The sequence below is a fragment of the Nestor notabilis genome, unplaced genomic scaffold (genome assembly GCF_000696875.1).
Source record: "Nestor notabilis isolate BGI_N333 unplaced genomic scaffold, ASM69687v1 scaffold1825, whole genome shotgun sequence".
NCBI classification, from domain to species: Eukaryota; Metazoa; Chordata; class Aves; order Psittaciformes; family Psittacidae; genus Nestor; species Nestor notabilis.
Genome location: NW_009927668.1, coordinates 41,448 through 62,546, shown reverse-complemented (window position 1 = coordinate 62,546; position 21,099 = coordinate 41,448). Strand labels below are relative to the sequence as shown.

Sequence of the window (21,099 nt, the reverse complement as noted above, 5' to 3'; positions counted from 1 at the left end):
TCCTCCTGTCGTAGTTATGTGTAGGGAGTGGCTGATTTCCTATATCCCTCTTTCCATAACTGATGCACCACAAATTCCTCACAGCAAACAGAATAGAAACAGCTTTTTCACTCTTTGCATCTTAATGTATTTTAGGTTGGAGAAGCGATGCTGGCACAGCTCGTGGAACGTGCTGTGCAAGACAGGCATTGCCTTGCAAGGTCAGGGCACATCCCAAATGCCCCACAGCCATCAGGGTCTTGCTCATGCACCATCAGTGATTGATGCTGCCCTCTGGCTCCAGTGCTGCTGTAGCTGTGCTGATTTCTGCCCATACAGCACCCGGGGAGCTGCTGCCCATGGTGGGAGGAAGTGAGAAGGTGATGGGGTTAGTCTGGTGGAGGCTCGGGGTCACCTGGAATTTCTCGTGTGGCTTTAGATTTGGTCTTGCTGTAAAATGGGACAGCCGATCTGAGAGACAAGTTATGTCCTTTCTCTATTGATTCTGCTTTGTTTTCCACCATGAGCTTGCCTGAATCCGTCTAGTGCCAGGAAAGCTCTGTGCTGATCTGCCTGGGGGGACAGGAGCTCATCTCCCCGAGACATGGAGCCCCGGCTTTGATGAGCAGAAAAGATGCTGGCCTTTTTCTACATGCTACAAACCTCTTCCCCCTGTTTATTTCCCTCTCTTCCTTTGCTTACAAAGCCTCCTCTGTTGCCTGTCACTTTGGGTGCTGTGTCTGCCCTGTCATCTGAAGTGGTCCCTGCCCTTCCCTGGGCTGGCTGCTGCTCTCATGCACAGCCTGAGCCCTCTCTGCCCCATAACCCCAAGGAAGGAGGGTTGCTCCATGGTTTTCTCCCCCCTCCTGCTGCAGAAAGCCAGCAAATGGGAGTGATAACAGGGTTTGGTTACTCCTCTGTTAATCAGGCTGGAAATTCACATCTCATCTCTGTTTATTTTGTCTTCTGATTGTAATGTCAAAAAGACAAACATATGGTTAGCCAGGACTACGGAGGCTCCTGTGTGAAATGTGTGCTTTGGATGCTCTTTAACAGATGGTCTGATAAACATCTGAAGGTATCCATGACCACGTTTCTTCCTCTTGCATTTTCCAAACTATGATTTGGTGAAAAGCTAAAAATTAATGAGCCAAATGATCATAATAATGCATTTATAACAGAGAAGAAGAAACAGAAGGATTCCAGGGAAGTGGGAAGCTAAAACTCAGATTACTTTGTCCAGCATGAGTTCAGTCCTGTAGGCACAGAGAGGAACCTCTTTGCAAGGTTGTCCTCAGTTGTGGTTTGTCCTTGCCTTGAAGGAACTCAGCAAGACCTTGGCCATTGTATTGAGTGAGTGCTGGACAGGGCCACCTTGTAACGTGTCTGTGTATCTGTGTGTATATCTCTATTTCAGTGTCTGTGTATGTCTGTCTGAGATACACACAACATGAATCTCTCTTTTCAGGGGTGTGATTAAGACTTTTGTATGCACTGGAGGATGCCTTTGGTTGACTCAGTGGGCCCCTGCTCATCCAGCCTAGGGTGTCTGAGGTGTCACTAACCACTACTGCCCGTGGAGAACAGTGTCAATCACAGGAGCCCCATGGGCCACGTTAGCCTGGGTTGGCGTTTGACATCTAACCCATTAAACTGGTGTCAGAGACTCATGCTGGGACTGTCAGTAATCTGGAAATAATCAGTTGCCTTCCGGGGAGCAGATTATTTGGACAGAAGGGACTGCAGCTTTCCATAGCGACTGCAGAGGAGACTAAGAGGAAAGTGACCCCCGTGTCTCCTTCAGGCTCTGCATGCTGAACATCCCGCTCCCACACCGCGATGCTCCAGAACAGCCCTGGTAGCACCACCAGTCCCCGGGCCTGCCCGGTGATTGTGGGGTCCGTTTGTGAGGAGTCCCCAGGATGCTGAGGATGGTGTCGGCTGAGCTTGCATGGGATGCTGCGAAGCAGAAAGAATTCCTGCCAATTCCTTCTGTGCGTGCCCATGAGCTCCTCCGACTGCCGAGTTCAAGTGTAAAACGAGGTTGGGTTTTTATGCCCTTCAGCCTTTCCAGTGTGACCATGAACTCAGCAGGCAATGCCAGGTGGGGTGATGGGGGCCACGTCATTCCCCTTGAGCAGGTAGAGGGCTGCTCCATGGCGTGGAGGACCCTGGTCGTGGTGGCAATCTCCAGTCAGGGCAGTGCCTGAGCAGTGATTTGGGATGGGCTCAGCAAAGCCAGTGACTCCCCAGAAGTAGCAGGGCCCGTCTAAAAAGTGCTATGAGAAACAGATGTGTGAACATGGATGTTCAAATCCCTTCCCATAAGGGACCACACCACACCCTGTTTTGTTCTGCTTTTATGTTTTTAAATGCCAGGCTTAATATAATGCTATTTCCTGTATGAGAAGTGCAAATAATTCACAGATTAACTAGCTCTTTTTGTGATTTTTTTTTTTTTAAGAAGAAATTTGAACCTTTTAGATGTTGTTGGACAAAACAAGGTAAAGTTTTGGCTCTCCATGGCTTAGACGAGTTTAAAATTGTCTTTTTTATATCTGCTTAGAGGAAGAAGAATACTTTTTGTTTTCCCAATTCAGACGATCTCCCTGCAGTCAATTGTAGATAAACTGACGCCACCAATTCAATGCAGAATGTGTCATTTCTAATAGTGACATTTATTGACCACAGTGAGACAAATTTCGGAAGCCCTCTTGATTTTCCTTCTTTATATTCACTTAATGCTCAAACAGATAAATCCTGTCATGAACCCGGCCCTCAGAACGCCTGTCTTTTGAACCTAGAGTCAGTAATCAAAAGTTTCCTGTCTGGCATTTGCTTCCAGGTCTAATTTTTACTCTCCCCTCATTTCCAGTAAAAGCAAACCGTGCAGAGAGTCACTATGCGGATGCTGCTCAGGAAACTCTAGGTACCACGGGAAATGCGTCGCACGAAACTAATCAAAAGCTGCACGGCTCATTCTCCCTCTACCCTGCTACCACCCGTTCTGATCACTTCTCTGCTTAATAGAGGTACTAGATGAGTAAAAACCAAAAGGTGCAAAGAGCCTCCCCATTGCCCGCTCAGAAATGAGCTGCTTCCTTGTCTGCTTGTCATGCAGAACATGTGAATCAAAGAGACGAGGATGGGGAATTTGGTCTGGGTTGAGCAAGCCAGTGTCTGCTCAGCAAGGAAGGAGGCCAGGAACTGAAGTTTAACAAATGATGGAAAATTACAAATGACAAATATTGAAATTGTAATTATTTTCTTTGTAGAGACCCCTTCCTCCCTATCCCATCCCTTCTCAAGGTCCAGGGAATCCTTGTGAATTGAATTGCGCTGTACGGCAACATCAAATCAGTAGCATGAGAAGTACCAGCTTCCTACCTCCGCTCAGTCACCGTTCCTTTGGCTCTCTGAACACTACAAATTGACCTTTCCTAGTCTTGTGGCCTTTGGAAGCCATGTCTTGCCTATCTAGCACCTCTACTACGCAGCTAGAGAAGGACTAATCTCAGCCTGTCCCACCAGATGAGGGGATACGGGTTCCCCTTAGTGTTGACATTGGCATTGTGAATGGTTCTGTTTCTAGATCCTGTGGGAACAGATAGATAGAGCAGAGGGTTTCGTAGGAGCAGTGTTTTCATCTTTTTCATCAGGTTGATAATTGCTAGGTAGCTTCAAGAATTCCCAGTGAGCATCCCTTAGTGCATCTATCTAAGGGTACCTAGATACGTATATCTTATTTTCCTTATGCATAAATACATCTACTTCCATGCCTGCACTGGAAGAGTCTCTTCCCCCACCCCAGACACTGCTTCTCAGCAGCAAACATGCACCTTCTTGAATTACCAAGCCCGGAGTTTGCATGCTGTGAATGCTGGCAGGAGAACCCCATCAGCTCTTCCCCTAGAGCCAGGCAGGTGGAAAGCAAGCCCAGGAGTGGCAGGACACTGAGTGATGCCGCATGTTTGTGAAGTCGGATTTTTGCATGCTCTTCTTTTTGGAGTCCGTTTTAATTCTCAAAATCACCAGTCTCTCTATCCCTCAGAAAGCCAACAAACTACAGATTTAAAAGTATATGTATCTCTGATTTTCTCCATTAATTGTTCCAACCTGTATCTTTTCTTTTCTTGCTCTTTATTTCCCTGCTGGCAATTTTTACTATCTGTCAGTCTAGAGGCTGGGACTTACGCCTGAGACTTGTGTGTCCCAGAAGCAGCGTGGTAAATCCCATCTCTGAATGGGTAACAAAGAGCAATGGGGCATGATCTAGGCTTCATAATAAGCAGATCTCCATGGTAGGAAATCCTTTCTACCTGGATAAATAGCCTGAATCTTCGAGTTATCCTCCTGCTGTGTGTTTTGACAGTACTGTGGCCTTCCTTGAAGTTTATCCTTGAAAGGTCTGGTTTAAATATTGAGTGATCATTTGCACAGGCAGCATTCAATACAAATGGCAAAGATTTGGTCAATAGTCTAGATGGAAAAAATTATCATGGTTTCTGTAGTGTTCCCATTTGCCAGGTGAGGTTGTTTTATCCATGAAGGTGTAGTGCAAGCAAGGAGTCCTCCACGGAGGAAGGCTCCTTTCAATTGCTTAACACTGAGGTTGGTTTTGGCAGAGATTAAAGCAAGCAGTGATATTTGTAATGCTGTCCTCTCACCTGTCTGTGTCCAGTTCTGTTCTCTGGAAAATCAGCCACTCTGATCTGAACATCTTCCTTGCATGTCTTCCTAGGCATGAGTTTTTAATTGGTAAAGCCACTATAATGTTTTTCTATTTCCTACTGGATTCCTTCCCGCTGTGGTCCTCATGTCATCTCCCCCGTCTTGAGTTCTTCAAGGGAAAGGGAGGTTGATACAAATTATTATCTCAAGATCTTCTTAATCCATTGGAGACCCCGAGAAGGAGGATTACAGACTGTGGTTCTTCCAGTCAAAAAGGAGTCTTGAGCTCTGGAGTAGCTACAAGGGCATCTTTGTTCCCCGCATCCATCCTGAACGTAGTGTTACACACACTGTGCTTTAGTAAAGCTATAGGCTAACGGTGAATGGACATAAGAATAGTTCAAATGTCTTGTTTTCCTGGACCCTTGGGCTGCCTGCCTGCAATCCCCCATTGCACAGACTGAGGGACACATGCCAGCACTTTGTTGCATCTAAGGCTGAGTGCTAGAAGCCTTCACCTAGGATGCATATTGCAGAAGAACAATAAGCGATGAGGCAATCATGGAAAACTCAATGTAAGTAAATTAATAGAAAACTCCTTAGAAGCCATGGTTTCTTAATGCACTAAACCAATGATCTCTAGTCAATAAATGCAATAATGCAAGCATTTTTAGCCAGTAATGTAACTATACCAAGCCAGCTTAGCAGGTCTATCATATTCTGCTTTGTAAGAGACTTTCCTGGTGTCTACTCAGAGAGATGAAGGCACCACAAAGACCTGGCAGTGGGAAGAAATGGCATGGAGACCAGTGAAGGAAAGGTGTTTGCAGAGCCCTTGGCTGGCTGGCAGGTCTGGGTGTAGTATGTTTATCTTAAAGTCTTGTTCAGGAATGATCAGCCAGCTCAAAGATGCAGTTTGGCTGTTTTGCCTTGCTCCTGGAATGCAAACCAGCTGAGCTGGCAGATAGCAAAAGGTTGTGCAAAGACGTGTCTGATGTGATGTTTGGCAGCACTCAACTTAAGTTTGGGAGGAAAAAAGCTGGGTGTTAGAAAAAGAGGAGTGATTATAACAGAACACTGCAAAATACCAAAGGCCAAGGTTAAAGACATGTTTGGTTCCAGTGTCTCTTCACTCACCCAAGGCCCCGTTCTTGGCCAGGCTGCTGTGGTGGATGCAGGGATGGTGCAATTCTGGGCTTTCACATTAGGAATTCAGTGACTCCCTTCAACCCAAGTTTAACACAGTGATTGTGGGTGAAGGGAAGAGGGATCACACACTATGACATTGATTGTTGGCTGACCTTTAGTTTTCCTTATGCTCAGGTTCTGCTTCTACAAACTCCATTCTCTGGGCTGAATTCACCATTGCAATGGCTTTCCTAAAAATCACTGGAGACAAAACCAGGTTTAAGCCTGGTCCTCTCTTGATTTTTGTATTAATCATGGCAAGTTTTGCACATAGAGGTGTATATTCCTTGCCTTCATGTCTCCAGTAGTTGGTTTCTGCCTCTTTTTCACATCAGCAACCAGAGCGGAGCCCAGTGATAGCCGCAAAGGCTGTCATTGACTCCTGGCACTCCTGCCTGGTTTCAACAAGCATTTCTCATATGCCATGAGCTCAGCACAAACTCTGGGTTAAAAAACAGCTTCATTTCCCAACAGAAGATGACCTCTTCCTCCTTTCTATAGCTTCTCAGAAGGGTGAATGCTGTTACTGGTTGAATTCATATGCAGGGATGGATCTGAGTCCATGCTAGTCCAACTCCAGTGCTTGCTGCTTACAAAACGAAAGGAGAAAATTAAATAATTGCTCAACCATAGTTTAAAATCAATGTCAAAATGTTACAACTGATACTTTTTATTGATCCAAAATTACTGCTAATGTAATGAGTCCACATTTTTTAAAAGTGCTGATTTAATACTGTAGAGGAATGTGAAATCAACCCCAACCCCAAGGGTTTCAAACAGGAGCTCGAACCCCCAGCATCCTAAGGAGGCTGATGGCAGCTCATGTGAAGGTTGGTTCTTATGCAATTTGCTGGTGAGTCCTGGGTTGTTGGACCTGGATGAACATATATGCTAAGCCCACTAAAGCAGTGAGCATCTTCCCATCAGCTGTGGGTCCATGCATTGGTCCTCGTTATTTCATCCAGCATGGGCTCTCATTTCTTGACTGGCAGCAGAGAAAAAACAACTCGGATTCTATCCTATGTTCAATTCAGGTCAAAAGCTGAAAGTTTTGTAAATGTTCCCCAAAGTCAGCCTAGAAACATAGGGGTTTTATGTTATTGAATATGTTTTTAATAGATGCCAACTGCAATTGGTTATAAAGACCTAGGAACTAAAGCAGTCCCTATTACACTGTTATGGCTTCCCATAATCTTCATCTCCAGTTGCAAAGCCACAGTTTTCTTTCCCTTCCCAACCCCTGGCACAAGCAAGGCACTTGCCCTGTGCTCATGCCACTTTTGGCTATCACAATTGCAAACTTCAGTTCATGTTGTTGTGTGTGGTTGTATTACTGCTTTCCTCATGGTCATGTCACCAACCCATGCACCTTCCACTGAACTGAGGCTCATTTACCATCTACTTGAGTGAAAGCTAAATACCACTTCTCTAAGACACTCCACATCACTCTGCATGACTTTCTGGTTGAATGAGAACATGATCTTGGATTACCTGACCACATATATCTCTATATATGTCTATATTTCTTTTAGACTCTTCCCTACCAGCTCCTGCAGACCCCAACAGCATTCTCCTCTGCAGGGATTGTACTTGCATGTGATTCCAGGTGTCATTTCCAATGAAAGACTTGCATGGCAGAAGGAAAAATCCAACTAATCGTTCATATTGTCTCATGTTGTCTATGTTAAAACAAAGAAGTTACATCAGGTGTTGGGTTTCTTTCCGAGTAGTGAGTATTCAGGAACAAAACTCATCCAGATCTTAATTGTTTTTTGATGTGTAAATAGCAAGAGGTGCAGCACTATCAGGTTTTATGCTCTTTGCTCATATTCTCCACTGAGTTCAACGCTTTCTTTTTTGCCTTTTGTAATTCTTGCAAACATCTGCAACGCTTTTATTGTGGGAATGGAAAAGGGGCCCCAAAGAAAAGGCCCTGCTTTACTCAGTGATAGGCAACTGCTTTTACGCTGAGATCGGTGATGGGAGCAACTCAGCAGAGGATGAGGCACAAAGAGGTTGCTCTGAATTCTGAATCTTGGTGTGTTGCTGATTCAGTTTTATACAACTGATGTTTAAAAAAGACCAGGTAGTTCAAAGTATTGGTACTACTGAAATGCAGTAGGTTCCAGGACTATTCTTCTGTAAAATCAGCTAAAATAAAGACGAAACAATCTAATTGGCCTATTTTGGATCAAATGACAACATTTCTGCCTGGTTTCACATCCAAGAAGCTTTCAAACCTTTGGCTCATTATATATGATGATTCTGGTAGCATCAGTGACTTGTATCCAGAAAGGTATTTGGGCATATGCTTGTTCCTAGATTCCTGTGTGGATTTGTACCTCTAATTTTCAGCTCTGCTGAACATCTGTTGGTCCCATGGCTTTCAGACAGGCCCTGCAGGTGGGCAGCACACTGGATGTGAATCTCCAGTATTTAATCTGAGTTAAAAATGCAGCATTAATTGGAATAATTCTGCCTTTTCTAACTTGGTCATGGGCAAGTTTTGTTTTCTCTCAAATGTATTTTTCAATGTGAGGCTGCTGCCCAGCCAATGGCCAGATAATCCTGCTCCTCCTTCCCTGGGTGCTGCATCCAGGCATCACCCGGCATCACGCTGCGCAACTGGAAAATGCTGCCTCAGCACCTTTCCCTCCCTGTAAACGTTCAACATCAAACAATGTAAAGTGACCTTGTAAAAATAGCACCTTCTTACTCAACAAATCTGCTCCCTACGTGTCTTCGAGTCACGTCTTCTTCCGTTACTGACACAACCAAATGTCTGTTCCTGTCAGCAGGGTACAGGTGGGGAAAAGGGAGGTGGAGTTTGCTTTGCTTCAAACACCAGCTAAGTTCGGACTGAAGAACCTCATGCTGGTTTTGAAGGCAAAGCAGGACCGTTTGGCTCGGAGTTTTCAGGTGCCGTTGTTAAGAGACAGAAAAAACCCACAGTTCTTTGGTTGGTGACTTGGAAATCAAAATTCCTGAAATGTTCTTCCTGTAAATTGAGTCAGAGCATTTGCAACAAACCAATAAGTGGCTACTGCAATGGAGCAGAGTACTGGGAGTTAACCCCCTGGGTTTATGCACTTCTGATTTACCTATATGTAATAGTGGCTGAATGTGCAGGTGCCTTGCACTGGTTGTCTAACCTCTGTTAGTGTAGCTTAATAACCAATAGCTATTCAGAAAATAGCAAATGATCCAATACCGTTTGCAGTTGGGTCTCCCCCAACGCTGAGATCTGTCTCTATAGCGTTTGCCCTTTCATAAAGATTCACAAATTCTTTTAGTTTTCCAATTTTCCTGTGAAAATTCAGCATCTTCCTTTGGGTGAAAGTTTTTCATTGCAAATTTCAGGGTTTGGGAAATAATCAGAGCTGGGTTGTCACCAGGCTACTGCTCAATGAGATCATCTCTGTTTCTGGAGAGATCTTTTCAAACCAGAATTACAAGGTTTTAAAGAAATGGGTTTCTAATAATAAAAAACCAGCAATAAAATGCCATATTCTGAAGCTGTCAAATTTGGCTTTGCATTTTTTTTGACACCCATAGCAGACCCGCGGATAGACGTTAGCTTATGGAGTGAATTGTTATAGGATACAAAGGAGTTGCACATTGAAGTGTTTGTATTTAAGCATTTAAATATCTAACTGGAAGAAGTGGAACTCTTTGGAATATCTAAAAAGGGCAGATCATGTTTTAAGTGGGAGGATATACAGGAGCTGGCAAAAGGGAAAAGATAGGGGCTGAGCACCAGAAGTGAAGCATTTGCAAGAAAGTTAAAAGTTTAAGGTTAAAGGCTTTTCTAAATTGGTATTTTCTTACTAGATACAGGGTTGTGGAAGGCAGTTGTGAAAGAAAAGCTTCCTCGCTCGTGATTGGAGCCGATCAGTGATTTAAGGAATCATAACCTCATTGTTTAATGTCATTCTGTCCCGCCAGCCCTGGCATCCCACGGGGGGCTTCTGTTCAAGTCCTCATTACTTTCTCTCTCTTAATAATCATTCCCATTTCACTCATTATGGCGGAAACATTTCTACGATGCTTTAAAAAACTCATAAAAATATATATATTTGGAAAAGAAAAAGAAAAAAAGCCAACAGCAAAACTGCATCTCACTGCTGCTTGGAAGTGCTCTTGGTTTCTAATGGCTGGTGGGGAAGGACTGCGTGGTTTCCAGAATGACTCCTCCTGCTGTCTCCTTTTTGTCTTTGTTTCAACGTGTTTCTCTGAACAGTCAGAAGGTCAGTTTGAAAGATCGTGTCTTCTCCAGTCCCCGCGGTGCTGGCACCAAAGGGAAAGGCTCTCCACAGGCTCAGGGCATCAGGAGGTCCCCCAGCGCTGACCAGAGCATCGAGGACAGCCCAAGCAAAGTGCCCAAGAGCTGGAGCTTCGGAGACCGCAGCCGAGCCCGGCAAGCTTTCCGCATCAAGGGAGCGGCATCACGGCAGAACTCAGAAGGTGAGGGCTTGGGGTGCCTCTGGGCAGTCCTAAGAGCAGCTCCAGTGCCTAAAGGGCCTACAAGGATACCGGAGAGAGGCTTTGGACAAGGGCCTGTAGGGACAGGACAAGGGGAATGGCTTTAACCTGCCCGAGGGCAGATTGAGATGAGCTCTGAGGCAGAAGCTCTTCCCTGTGAGGGTGCTGAGGCGCTGGCACAGGGTGCCCAGAGAAGCTGTGGCTGCCCCATCCCTGGCAGTGTTCAAGGCCAGGTTGGACACAGGGGCTTGGAGCAACCTGCTGTAGTGGAAGGTGTCCCTGCCTGTGGATGAGCTTTGAGGTCCCTTCCAAACCAGTCTGTGACTCTGTGATCTAGAGATGGATGAGCTGCACTTGACGTTGTTGGATGTCACCTTAACACACTGTTAGAAATGCTCTTATTTGGATGCTCAGCAAAGATATCTCTGGTGCTTCCCTTGGGGCTGCTGTTTTTGATCTGACTCATCATTCCGTGCATGGCACCAGGAAATAGTAATGGGTTGTCTTTATTCCTCCCTCTCCTAAACCCAGAAGCAAGCCTCCCCGGAGAAGACATTCCTGATGAGAACAAAAGCTGCAACTGCGAGTTTGTGACAGAAGATTTGACTCCAGGGCTGAAAGTCAGCATCAGGGCAGTGTGGTAAGAGAGGGAGAGGGGGGAAGCAGCCCGGAAAACTAAATAATAGGGAAAAAGAGACACTTCATGTCCAAGCAGCGGTGATAAATGCTGAGATGGCTGTCTGCAGGCTGCTTTCCCCTGGGTGGCCTGCCCTCCTTTGCAGAAAACGCTGCCAGAAAGGGCAGTTTTTGCTGAGGAAAGGAATAAATAGAGAAACAGGAAAACCCCCTGCGGGGATGCATCCAAATGCTCATTCTCACCAGCTTTGAGGTTTAACGCTGACGCTTACAGAAGCAGTGCAGGGAGTTGTACTGCCGATGGTCCAAGGGGCACTGGGGGACCGCAAGCCCCTGCATCACCTTCCCCTCTTACTGCCGCATCCTCTCCCAAACCCACAGGGTTGGGATTTATTCCATTTTCCTTCCAAAGCAGCTCCCTGCGGTGTGTTTTATCTGCCATTAAGCAGGTCAGGCTGCAGCCCAGGGACTATATTTTGTCTTTCCTCTCCATCTCCTGCAGCATTATGAGATTTCTGGTCTCCAAGCGCAAGTTTAAGGAGAGCCTTCGGCCCTACGACGTGATGGATGTCATCGAGCAGTACTCAGCTGGTCACCTGGACATGCTCTCCCGGATTAAAAACCTTCAGGCCAGGCAAGAGACCCCTCTCTTTGCTTCACTTTTTCACTGGTTTTTGGTCATTGTGGAGGTATTGGCAGGAGACAGATGCTTTCCTTTTCAGCTACAACTTGTTCTTTTTCTTCCTAAGAGGAAACCTCAAGGAAAACATCAGTGCTTGTGGCTGGAACCCACAGGGATGAGCAGGGCAGGGACTGCAAACAGTGTTGTTACGCCACTAAAACTGTTCCACCCCAGGATATACACACAAAAATCGTAGAGTCATAGCATGGTTTGGGTTAGAAGGGACCTTGAAAGACCATCTAGTTCAACCCCCTGCAATGAGCAGGGGCATCACCTTACTTCTCTTTAGGTGTTTCTATCATTATAGCGTGTCCCATAGGTAAGGCATGTGCTGTATTTCAGCTTCTGTGCTCAAATTTTAGGGGAAGAAGGGTTAGTTTTAATAGGGGAAAAAAAGTGTGGAAAAGGGACAAACGGAACCAAAAAGGGCATTTAAAATTTCATTTTCTCCTGAAAAAAACAAACCCAAAACAGATCAATTTTGTCCCCTGAACTGAGGATCTGAGCTAAACCTTTTTGACTGCTCAGATGGTGTCCCACGTTGAAAAGAAGACCCCAACAGCCCCCAGCTCTGTCAGCTCAGCAGAAGTAGCCCCAGTTGTGCTGAGCTCAAAGGACACCCAGAATGGAGGCAGGGTTTGGCCATAGGCTGTCTTCAATCAAAACAATAACACCATTTACTTTTACACTTGAAGAATGATGTAATTTCCCTTGATGGCTGTGGCAGCCCAGCTTTCCCTGGAAACCATCGGGGGAGTTTTTCTTTCCTTTCAAACCCTTCTAGGTCCCTGGTAGGATAGGAAAACGGTGTTAGGAAAAAGAGGTATCTCTCTTCTGCTGTGAATCTCTCGGAGACCATTTTAACTTTGCTATTTTTGATGTTCAAGCAGCAGAGAGAACTTTCTCAGCATTGCTTCACGCTGTGCATTTCCCAGAAGGTAGATTCTCCCTTGCGGTGGAGACTAAAATATCCTGGAGAATTTCCTCTCTTTCAGCCTCTCACCCCCATTCCGTATGAATTCAGAGATTATAGATCCAAGACGTGGAGCTGAATCTGGAGGGGAAAGAGGAGGAGGAAGGGCTTGATATTTCCTGACTTTCATAAGCTGAAATGGGAGAAAGGCCTCCAGCCTGCCTCTGCAGTAGGGAGTGAGCTGTTGGTGTTGTCATCTCCACTGGCTCTAGGGGGGACATGAGTTTTCAACACCCAAGTCTCCCATTGCTGATCCTTTGTTGCAAAGGCAAAGCAGTTTGGTTGGCTGTTGAATTGGGGAGGTTGGGGTAAGGAATTGCAGCTTTCAAAGACCAAACTGAATTCTCCCCTTAGCTGTACCAGTGGGACTGCAAGGCTGAGGTTGGACTGGGCTAGGGTTGCCATCCACCCCATTGCAGGGAAGTCGGGAGGACCAGGAGCTGCTAAGTGTGAAGTACTTGGATTTGGAATCCAGGGCTACCAGGCAGCTTCGCTGGTTTCAGTGTCCCCACTGAGCAGATCTGTGATAGGAGCAGAGCCCTTTTGGGGTCATCCTTCAGAGCACTCATTATGATAGCTGGGTGAGCACCAAAAGGTGCCATGGCTGGTCACCTGCCCAGTGCAACTGAAGGGTCACCCTATAGACAAGGTGTGTATCTGGGGTGACCGTGGCCAATGCTGGGGCATGACCAAGTGGACTAGAACAGTGAACCCATATGGTGGAGCCGAGGGAGGTTGTCACAGGGCACCTTGGAGAACAGATACCTTTCTTTCCCTTTCCTTCAGCAATCAAAGCAGTGTGTTGTCCCTGCCAGCTCAGCTCAGCTCAGCAGGGCTGGCTGGGACCTCTTATAGCCAGGGCTTTGGTGGATTAAAGCTGCATTCAAGCAGCTTTCTGGGGTGTTTACATGCACTTTCCTCTTTAATCATTAATGCCTCTGTCACTGTGTCTGTAATGTGCTCTTTTCAGTGTTGTGTTCACACTGTCTCGTGTCTCATCCTGACACCTTGCCAACCATGGATGTCTCCCATTCATTGAGTATACAATCCTGCAGCGTATCTCACCGACTCCCAGCAGCTCGTGCTTGTCTGACCTAGCTGAGGATGCGTTATCTAGCACTGGAACTGAAAGGAGAATGAATATATGTTGTTTCATATCCAACTGCCTCAATGAGATATTGCTACACACATGCAAATATATTCCAGAGGGTATCTGGGGTGGGGGGACCTCCTGATGATGTTTCAGTGGTGCATGAATCTCCCGATCTTACCCTGAAGAGGGAAGACTGTGGCTTTCACTGAGAACCAGGTGGTAGGAGAGAGCCTTGTGTTTCCAGTGGGATCTGTGTTCAATTTCTCTCTCTTTCTCTCTCTGTCGTTCTGTTTTTCAGTTGTTTCTTCCTGCAACTTTTTCTGACCAACTTTTCTCTCCATGTTGCTTCATTATGCATTTTTGCTGGTGTCTTTCTTTTCTTATTTACTTTGCCAGGATAGATATGATTGTGGGTCCCCCACCCCCTTCAACTCCCCGGCATAAGAAGTATCCAACCAAAGGACCCATGTATTCTTCCAAAGAATCTCCCCAATACTCGCCTAGGTTAGGATTCACCAAAATGCCTCTTTCTCTGGATTTTTCATTTGCTTTATGTCAAACCCCTTTCATGCCAGTTATATGACGGCATTTATCACTTGGGTATTTGTTAGCAGCTTGCTAAATCATGACTCAGAAGGGGTTGCTGCTCTGGGTGTGCTCTGATTTACTTTCAGTAATGAGATTTCATATTAAGCAAGCCAAAGGGGAAAAAGATATTCAGTCATCAATAAGCATCAGTTTCTTCAGCTAGTGTGTTTTCTATTTTCAGTCTTCTTCCAGGTGTTAGAAAGCAAAATTACATCTTTTTAAACCCTCCTATTTTATTAGGCGATCTTCAGATGTAAAAGGTGGAATATTTACCCACAAAGCCAATCTAAACTGAGCAATCTGCTTTCTAAAAGGCAAAACACTGCACACAAGCAAAGGAGCCTCTGCAGCTCTTTGTACTCTGAAATGAGCTTAATTCAGTGGGCAAAGTAAGAATGAAGTGTTTCCTATCTGGTGAGCACAGTGGTCTCTTCCTTGCTGATGCAACTGTACTGACCATGGGTGGAGAAATATGTTAAAATATTACAATCATGGGACTCATATTAAAATAATAATAGTAATAATCCTGATTTTACAAGCAAAAAGAGCAGGAGTCAAACCCAGCCCTCAGTCACACAGCGAGACTTTTCTCATTGCCCTTATTAAAGTCTCTCCTTAGGTAAAACCTTACCTGAGGCTGATGCCACAAGGAATATATTCTCACTGAATTACCCATTTTAGGGCATTCTGAGGTCTGGTCAGCAAGGCCATGAGCTGAGCTGTATTTTCACCTTGTATTGAGACCACTGGAGCCCAAGGCAGGTATAAATACTTGCTAGAAGGTAATTTTCCATGCACAAATAGTAGGTGATTTTTAAATGCAGCAAGCTTAGTCTCAGATATTCTTTTCTAAATATACTTGCCCTCCCTAAGAGCTAATATGTGACAAAGCTCTTGATTTTGATTTAAGCTGCTCTGAGTAATCTTCGCTAGAGGAATGTGAGTAAAAAGGAATATTGAAAGCTTACCTTTTCCCACTCAGCCAGCTCAAAGACTGAAAAAGAGGGAATTTTCCAGAAGCCCTAAGTTTTATGCTTGGAAAATAGATGTTCTCCGAAAAGCATTTTCTCCATTTCTCCTCTGTGCCAAATGATGAGGCCTAAAAGTAGTCTGTAAAATGGAATAACTTCATCTGCAGAAAAAGCTTGATTTTAAAATAACAATGCATATTCAAATGGTTTTGTTGTATTTAACCTATGAGATGAAGTGTGCAACAAACCTTCACTAGGGACATATCCCAAGAGCTATCCTGACCCCATGGGTTGCATTGTGGGGCTCTAGTGACAAGGACTCAGTTCAGCCAAAAGGTTTCTGCAAAGGCATGTGGATGCTGGAGGATGTCCATTGTGGTCTGGCTGAAGGTGTTTGCTCCCTGCTCTACACACGGACAATTGGGGTTAAATTCCCTTGATTTAAAATAGAATAGGTGCAACCTCAGCTCGAATTCTTAAGCAACAGATATTGATCAAAGTATGTCTAGAGCTTTATTGCCAACTGAGGAGGTCAGTCGCCAGTCCTGTGACATGGATGAAGGGGGTTTGGCTTCACTGCCTGGATTGTGTACAAAAAATTATAAGAAAGAAATTAAGAACTAAAGAAGAATTGAATATCTATCCCCAAACACTTCATTTTTATCTCATTTGAGCCGTTTGACCTTTTTGATGTCTGCTTCTGGCCCGAGGGTGACATATTACACCTCTTTGCATGCACTGTTAGCATGAAGCATAATGAAGCATGAGAAAACCTGCACTGTGGCTGATGCAAGACCTTGCATTTTTTTTGTATCATTAGAAAGAAGGAAAGATACCAAAGTTTACTGTAAGGAGCAATCCCCTTTCTCTCTCCCTCCCAAACTAAGGCCCGCAGAGCCTGTCGAGGACAGCAGATGGCACAGTTTGTCACATCAATTCAGACTCTCTGAATCCTCTTCAAACATGAGGCTGACTCTTCTAAAGCCTCACCTGAATTCTTCCCTCTGCACGTGTGTATCTGACACAGAGTGTTGGGAAGACAGAAGGGATGTAGTGCAGAAGTGGGGTCTGGCATCTCAGGAGATACGTGGTCCTTTGGCACTATCCCCCTCTACTTGCAAACGTGTTCCCTCATCTTTTGAGCTTTGCTGCCCAATTTGGACAAAACCTCAAACTTATAGTAGCTAAAATGACCTCTTGCTCTTTGCAGAGCTCAGCTAGGTACAGGTGGGTCGGGAGCTCAGAGGAAATTCCTCTCTTCTCTTGGACCAGATAAGGCACAGATGAAATCTCTGCACTTTGCTGAGTAGGAGCACCCTCCTCTGGTCTAACTTTTGCCATGGGAAGCAAAGGGCTGGGAAACCTTGAGCCTAGTTTCTCCCATCAAAAGAGAAGGACATGGTTCACCACCTTCTCCCCTCTCTGCACTGAAGTCAGTGGTCCACAGCTGCCCACCGCACCATCCTTGGTGCAGAGCCTGTCCCCACAGCGAGATCTGGCTCCCTGGTTTCTCAGAGGTGTGGAAGATGACCACCTCAGGAGTCAGGACTATGTTAAAGTATAGACACGAAGGGAATGAATCAAGCAGGAAGTCTCCTGGGCTCTGATGTCAATGGTATATGGGCAAGGGCTTCTGAATGCTTTGTGAGCGAGCTTTGTGAAGGGCTTCAGTCCTGCTTTTAAATCACAGCAGGTCCACAGGCAAGTTGTGCCTAACCTGAAGGTGATGGAAGAAGTTGGTGCTCTTCTATATGATACTACTGATCAGCTGGCGTTCTGTGCTTCACATGGGTTAAGTGAGGCTCGCTTCCTGGATAGCTCTTCTCTTAAGGACATGGAAGAGACCAGAAGTCCTTCCTCAGTTTCTGAAGATTAGCGGTAGGGTTGCACAAGACTCTCTCAGCTATTACGATACACCGTAGCGTGGCAACATTCAGTTTTCCTCTGTGTTACAGTCTGTCCTGCCTCCCTGCTCTACTCAGCAACTGTTGAAGGACATCTCATTTCCGTTAGTGGACACATTTCAGTGTTAGTGCTGTGCTAGGTGGGACACAAGGACCCCCCCAGCCCCGACTGGTCTTGGCCTTATGCAATCTTCAGTAGTGTTTAGACTTTGGGCCTCTTTAAACTCATGTTCATTGTTTTACTAGTCTACTTGCTTGTGCATACAGGAGAGGAGTTCGTACAGTGGCTGTACTACGCCTTGACTTGTGATTCCAAACCAAGGTAGCCCGAGGTATCCAATTTAATACCTCTTTGCTTACATGGGAACAACCTTGTCATAGGATTTCTTGTGCCGTATGTCATGTCAGTAATTGCATCCCTCGTGGGGAGTTCCTGTACGTGTCAATAGTTTCCTTCTCCCATTACAAGAGAGAAATAAAGCATGCATATTCCTCACACTTGTAATTATAGCACTTGGTGCTCCTTGTACTCCTGTGCTTATATTGCTAAGCAAAGGATCAAACATGACTTTTTAAACAGAACAGCATTCTGTCACATCCCTGCCCAAATGAAGTATCTTCTGGGATCAGAGATAAACTCCAAAATAATTGTTGGCTTGTGTTTCCTGTCTTTGGTGTGATGTGCTCATCCACTTCATCTCTTTGAGCCAGATCGTCTGGTGCTGTAAGCTGCTGTTGCTCTAATATAAGCTAAGGGAGCCACGCTGCTGCGTACCCACTGGTATCTGTCCCTTAATGTCGAGAGCCACCATATGTATGAAGTCCCTGTCAGATGTAAACAGAACAGGTAGCTCTTGTGTTGGAAACAGCCTCACGTCTCATTCCTTTCCTTGGTTTTTGTTTGTTCATTTTCCCCTGTCTGTCTGTGTTCAGCTCCTTCCTTTTCCTCCTCCTGGTGCATGGACCCATGGCCCACACGGCAGAACTGCGTAAGGAGCATTTTGAGTTTCCCACTCGAGAATCCTCAACTTGGTTTCAGTCAGATGAATTAACCCTTCTTTTCCCCCGCCACCCTTACGTTTGGTGCATTATGCAAGAGTAAAGTTTGCCTGGCATAGAATTAGGTTATGAACTGGGCTGCCATTAAGAAGCTATTCCAAAACTGACTTTTGAGGATTCAGGAAGCTCTGGTGGTTGCTCTCCAGAGAATTTATATTTGATGCCTCAAGTACAATTGACTTCCAGCTTCCAAAGTGTCTCTGCCCTCCTTCTTCCTCTGCATACAGAACTCTATATCAACCCGGGTGTTCCTATACTGAGAGTTTGCAAATGTAATGTGTGTAATGAAGTTTGTGCCAAACAACATGCTACAGGCAGGAGTGTCCTCTGCTGTTCCCAGCTTGGAGCCCTGCTAATAGAAACCATCTAATGATACAGGTGTGAATGGCAGTAGCATTGAGATAAGACAATTTGGTAATGTTTGGTGAGTTGTGACCAAACTCAGCCTAGATGTAATTCCACTAAAACAACATTTCACCTCTTTGGATCTTAGGACAAGTGTCTCATTTTCATGGGCATGAGAATTACACACTTATATTTGCATTGAGGAGAGGAAACTGCTGCAAAGACTGAGACAAAATCCCATTGACACATACGAGACAGAAAATGTGATCTTCCCCCCCAAAAAGAGTAATTTCTCAGTACAAATAAGCCGTGAGTTGATTTGGGAGAAATTCTTTGCAGTGGGTAAACTTACTATGCATAATGTGCCAGGTTTGATCTGTATAAACAGAACTGGATAATCCCAAACTCTGCTAATACCGCTCTGAATTTTGCATCTGAATTAACACTTCAGTGCCACTGCGTGTCTGTGAGTGATTGGGAGCGTTAGTTGGGAGAGAGGCTGTTGCTTTGTCCCACGGAGGTGTGGCGAGCGGAGCCCTCCTTGCCTGCTGCCTCCAACTGACTCCACGTCCTTTTTCGGGGCTGGGGGGGATTTTCTGATCCCGGTAGAGTTGACCAGATCGTTGGGAGAGGATCCTCCATGACTGACAAGGATCGGACCAAAGGGCCGGCAGAGGGGGAGCTGCCTGAAGACCCTAGCATGATGGGCAGGCTTGGGAAAGTGGAAAAACAGGTAACTTGGGCCAGGAATGGGTTCCTATCAGTGGGTGTTGCATGTTTTGTGTTCGTTTCTTCTTGCCTTATTTTTCCCCAGAGGGACATTGCCATTTAGAAGAAGTAGGAGCTAAGACTATTTTCAAAATGAAACAATCTGGATATTACAAAAGGGCACTTAGAAGCTTAAGTACTACTTTCAAAACAGGCATTTTGGAGTCTCCTCATAGTTTACCAAGTCAACATTACTTCTAAAAATGGGACATTGGTTTCTTTGCCACCACACTAGACATGTTTCAGATGAGGCCATGAGCCTGGCTGCTGGAGCTGCTGGCTGTGCTGAAGATGAAAATCTTCCTAGAGGATAAGGCTCAGAAATCCCTGTGGCCACCTGAGCCCAGGCAAGTGCCAAATGCAATAAGGAGCAGAAGGGATGCGAGGCTGCTCCAGCTCTCCTGGAATTTGGTGCCTGTCAGAAAGATTATAGGAGCTTAAGGAAAACACTGCAACAAGGTGGAGAATGAAACACGTCAGAACAGGACAATTAAATATTTACTAGAAGTTTCAGTGTGGGGGTCAGTGTAGGCAGAGGTCATCTGTGAAGCCCAACCCCACACTTGTGCCCAGGTGGGTTGACAGTTGCTTGTACTCAGGATGTTAATGTGCTTCAATCCACACGCAGCGTGTAGCACTGGAACTGTGGTGTTTTACAGGTTCAGTCAATGGAGAAGAAGCTGGACTTCCTGGTGAACATTTACATGCAGCGCATGGGCATCCCACCGACGGAGACGGAGGCTTATTTTGGGTCCAAAGAACCAGACCCAGCACCTCCCTACCACAGCCCCGAAGGCAGCAGGGAGCACATTGACAAGAACGGCTGCATCATCAAGATCATCAGGTCCACCAGCTCCATGGGTCAGAAGAACTTCTCCGCCCCACCAGCCCCGACCAACACATGCCCGCCTTCGACATCATGCCAGCGGCAGAGCCACGGCTCCTCGCCTGTCGGAGACCCCGGCTCGCTGGTCCGCATCCCACCTCCGCCTTCCCATGAGCGTTCCTTGTCAGCGTACAGCGGCGGGCACAGGGCAAGCGCGGAGTACCTGAGGAACGAAGACATTACAACCAAACACCACGAGAGTGCCATGAGAGACAGCGACACGTCCATCTCCATCCCCTCGGTAGACCACGAGGAACTGGAGCGCTCTTTCAGCGGCTTTAGCATCTCCCAGTCCAAAGAGAATTTGGACATCCTTAACAACGGTTGCTATGCAGCCGTGGCCAAAATCAGACCCTACATTGCAGAAGGGGAGTCAGACACCGATTCTGACCTCTGCACGCCCTGCGGTCCTCCCCCCAGGTCGGCCACGGGTGAGGGACCCTTCAGTGACATGGGCTGGTCAGCCTCCAGGCAGTGAAGCCTTCTTGCAGCCACCGAGCCACATCCAAGCGCTGGCAGCTGCCCATGCATCAAACTTCTCAAGGAGATCGACAGCTAAGGTTTTCCTCCTTCTAGGACATCCTTAGCTGGCAGATACTTTCTTACTCTGGGGTGGGGGAATGAGCAGGTCGGAGCCTGCGTTTGTGGAGGAGGTCACGGTGGTGAGCGAACTGGAGCCGTGAAGTCCAGATTTCTTTCATACTCTCTTTCTAAGATCATTGGGTGAGATTATTTCATGGTGCAGGGTAGGCAACTTGCGTTTCTTGGGGACCTTCAGAAGCGTAGGGCAGGAATAAACTACCTGGCCAGGGCTTTTGGAGGTCACGGTTACAAGTGTTAGGTAGGAATTGCCACGTCATAGCACCGGTGATTC

General features: G+C 46.0%; 1 protein-coding gene across 1 annotated transcript in view; it reads left to right on the top strand.

The window, feature by feature from the left end:
- The window catches only part of KCNQ2 (potassium voltage-gated channel, KQT-like subfamily, member 2), a gene marked incomplete at its 5' end in the record, with an annotated part of 40,995 nt that extends 20,292 nt beyond the window's left edge, over positions 1-20,703 (top strand). The window contains 6 exons of the mRNA XM_010014139.1: positions 2,855-2,908; positions 10,079-10,302; positions 10,852-10,960; positions 11,459-11,590; positions 19,181-19,304; positions 19,999-20,703. Of these exons, the coding sequence (XP_010012441.1) occupies positions 2,855-2,908; positions 10,079-10,302; positions 10,852-10,960; positions 11,459-11,590; positions 19,181-19,304; positions 19,999-20,703 (1,348 nt within the window). The remainder of the gene's footprint in view (positions 1-2,854; positions 2,909-10,078; positions 10,303-10,851; positions 10,961-11,458; positions 11,591-19,180; positions 19,305-19,998) is intronic.
- Between the last annotated feature and the right edge of the window lie 396 nt (positions 20,704-21,099).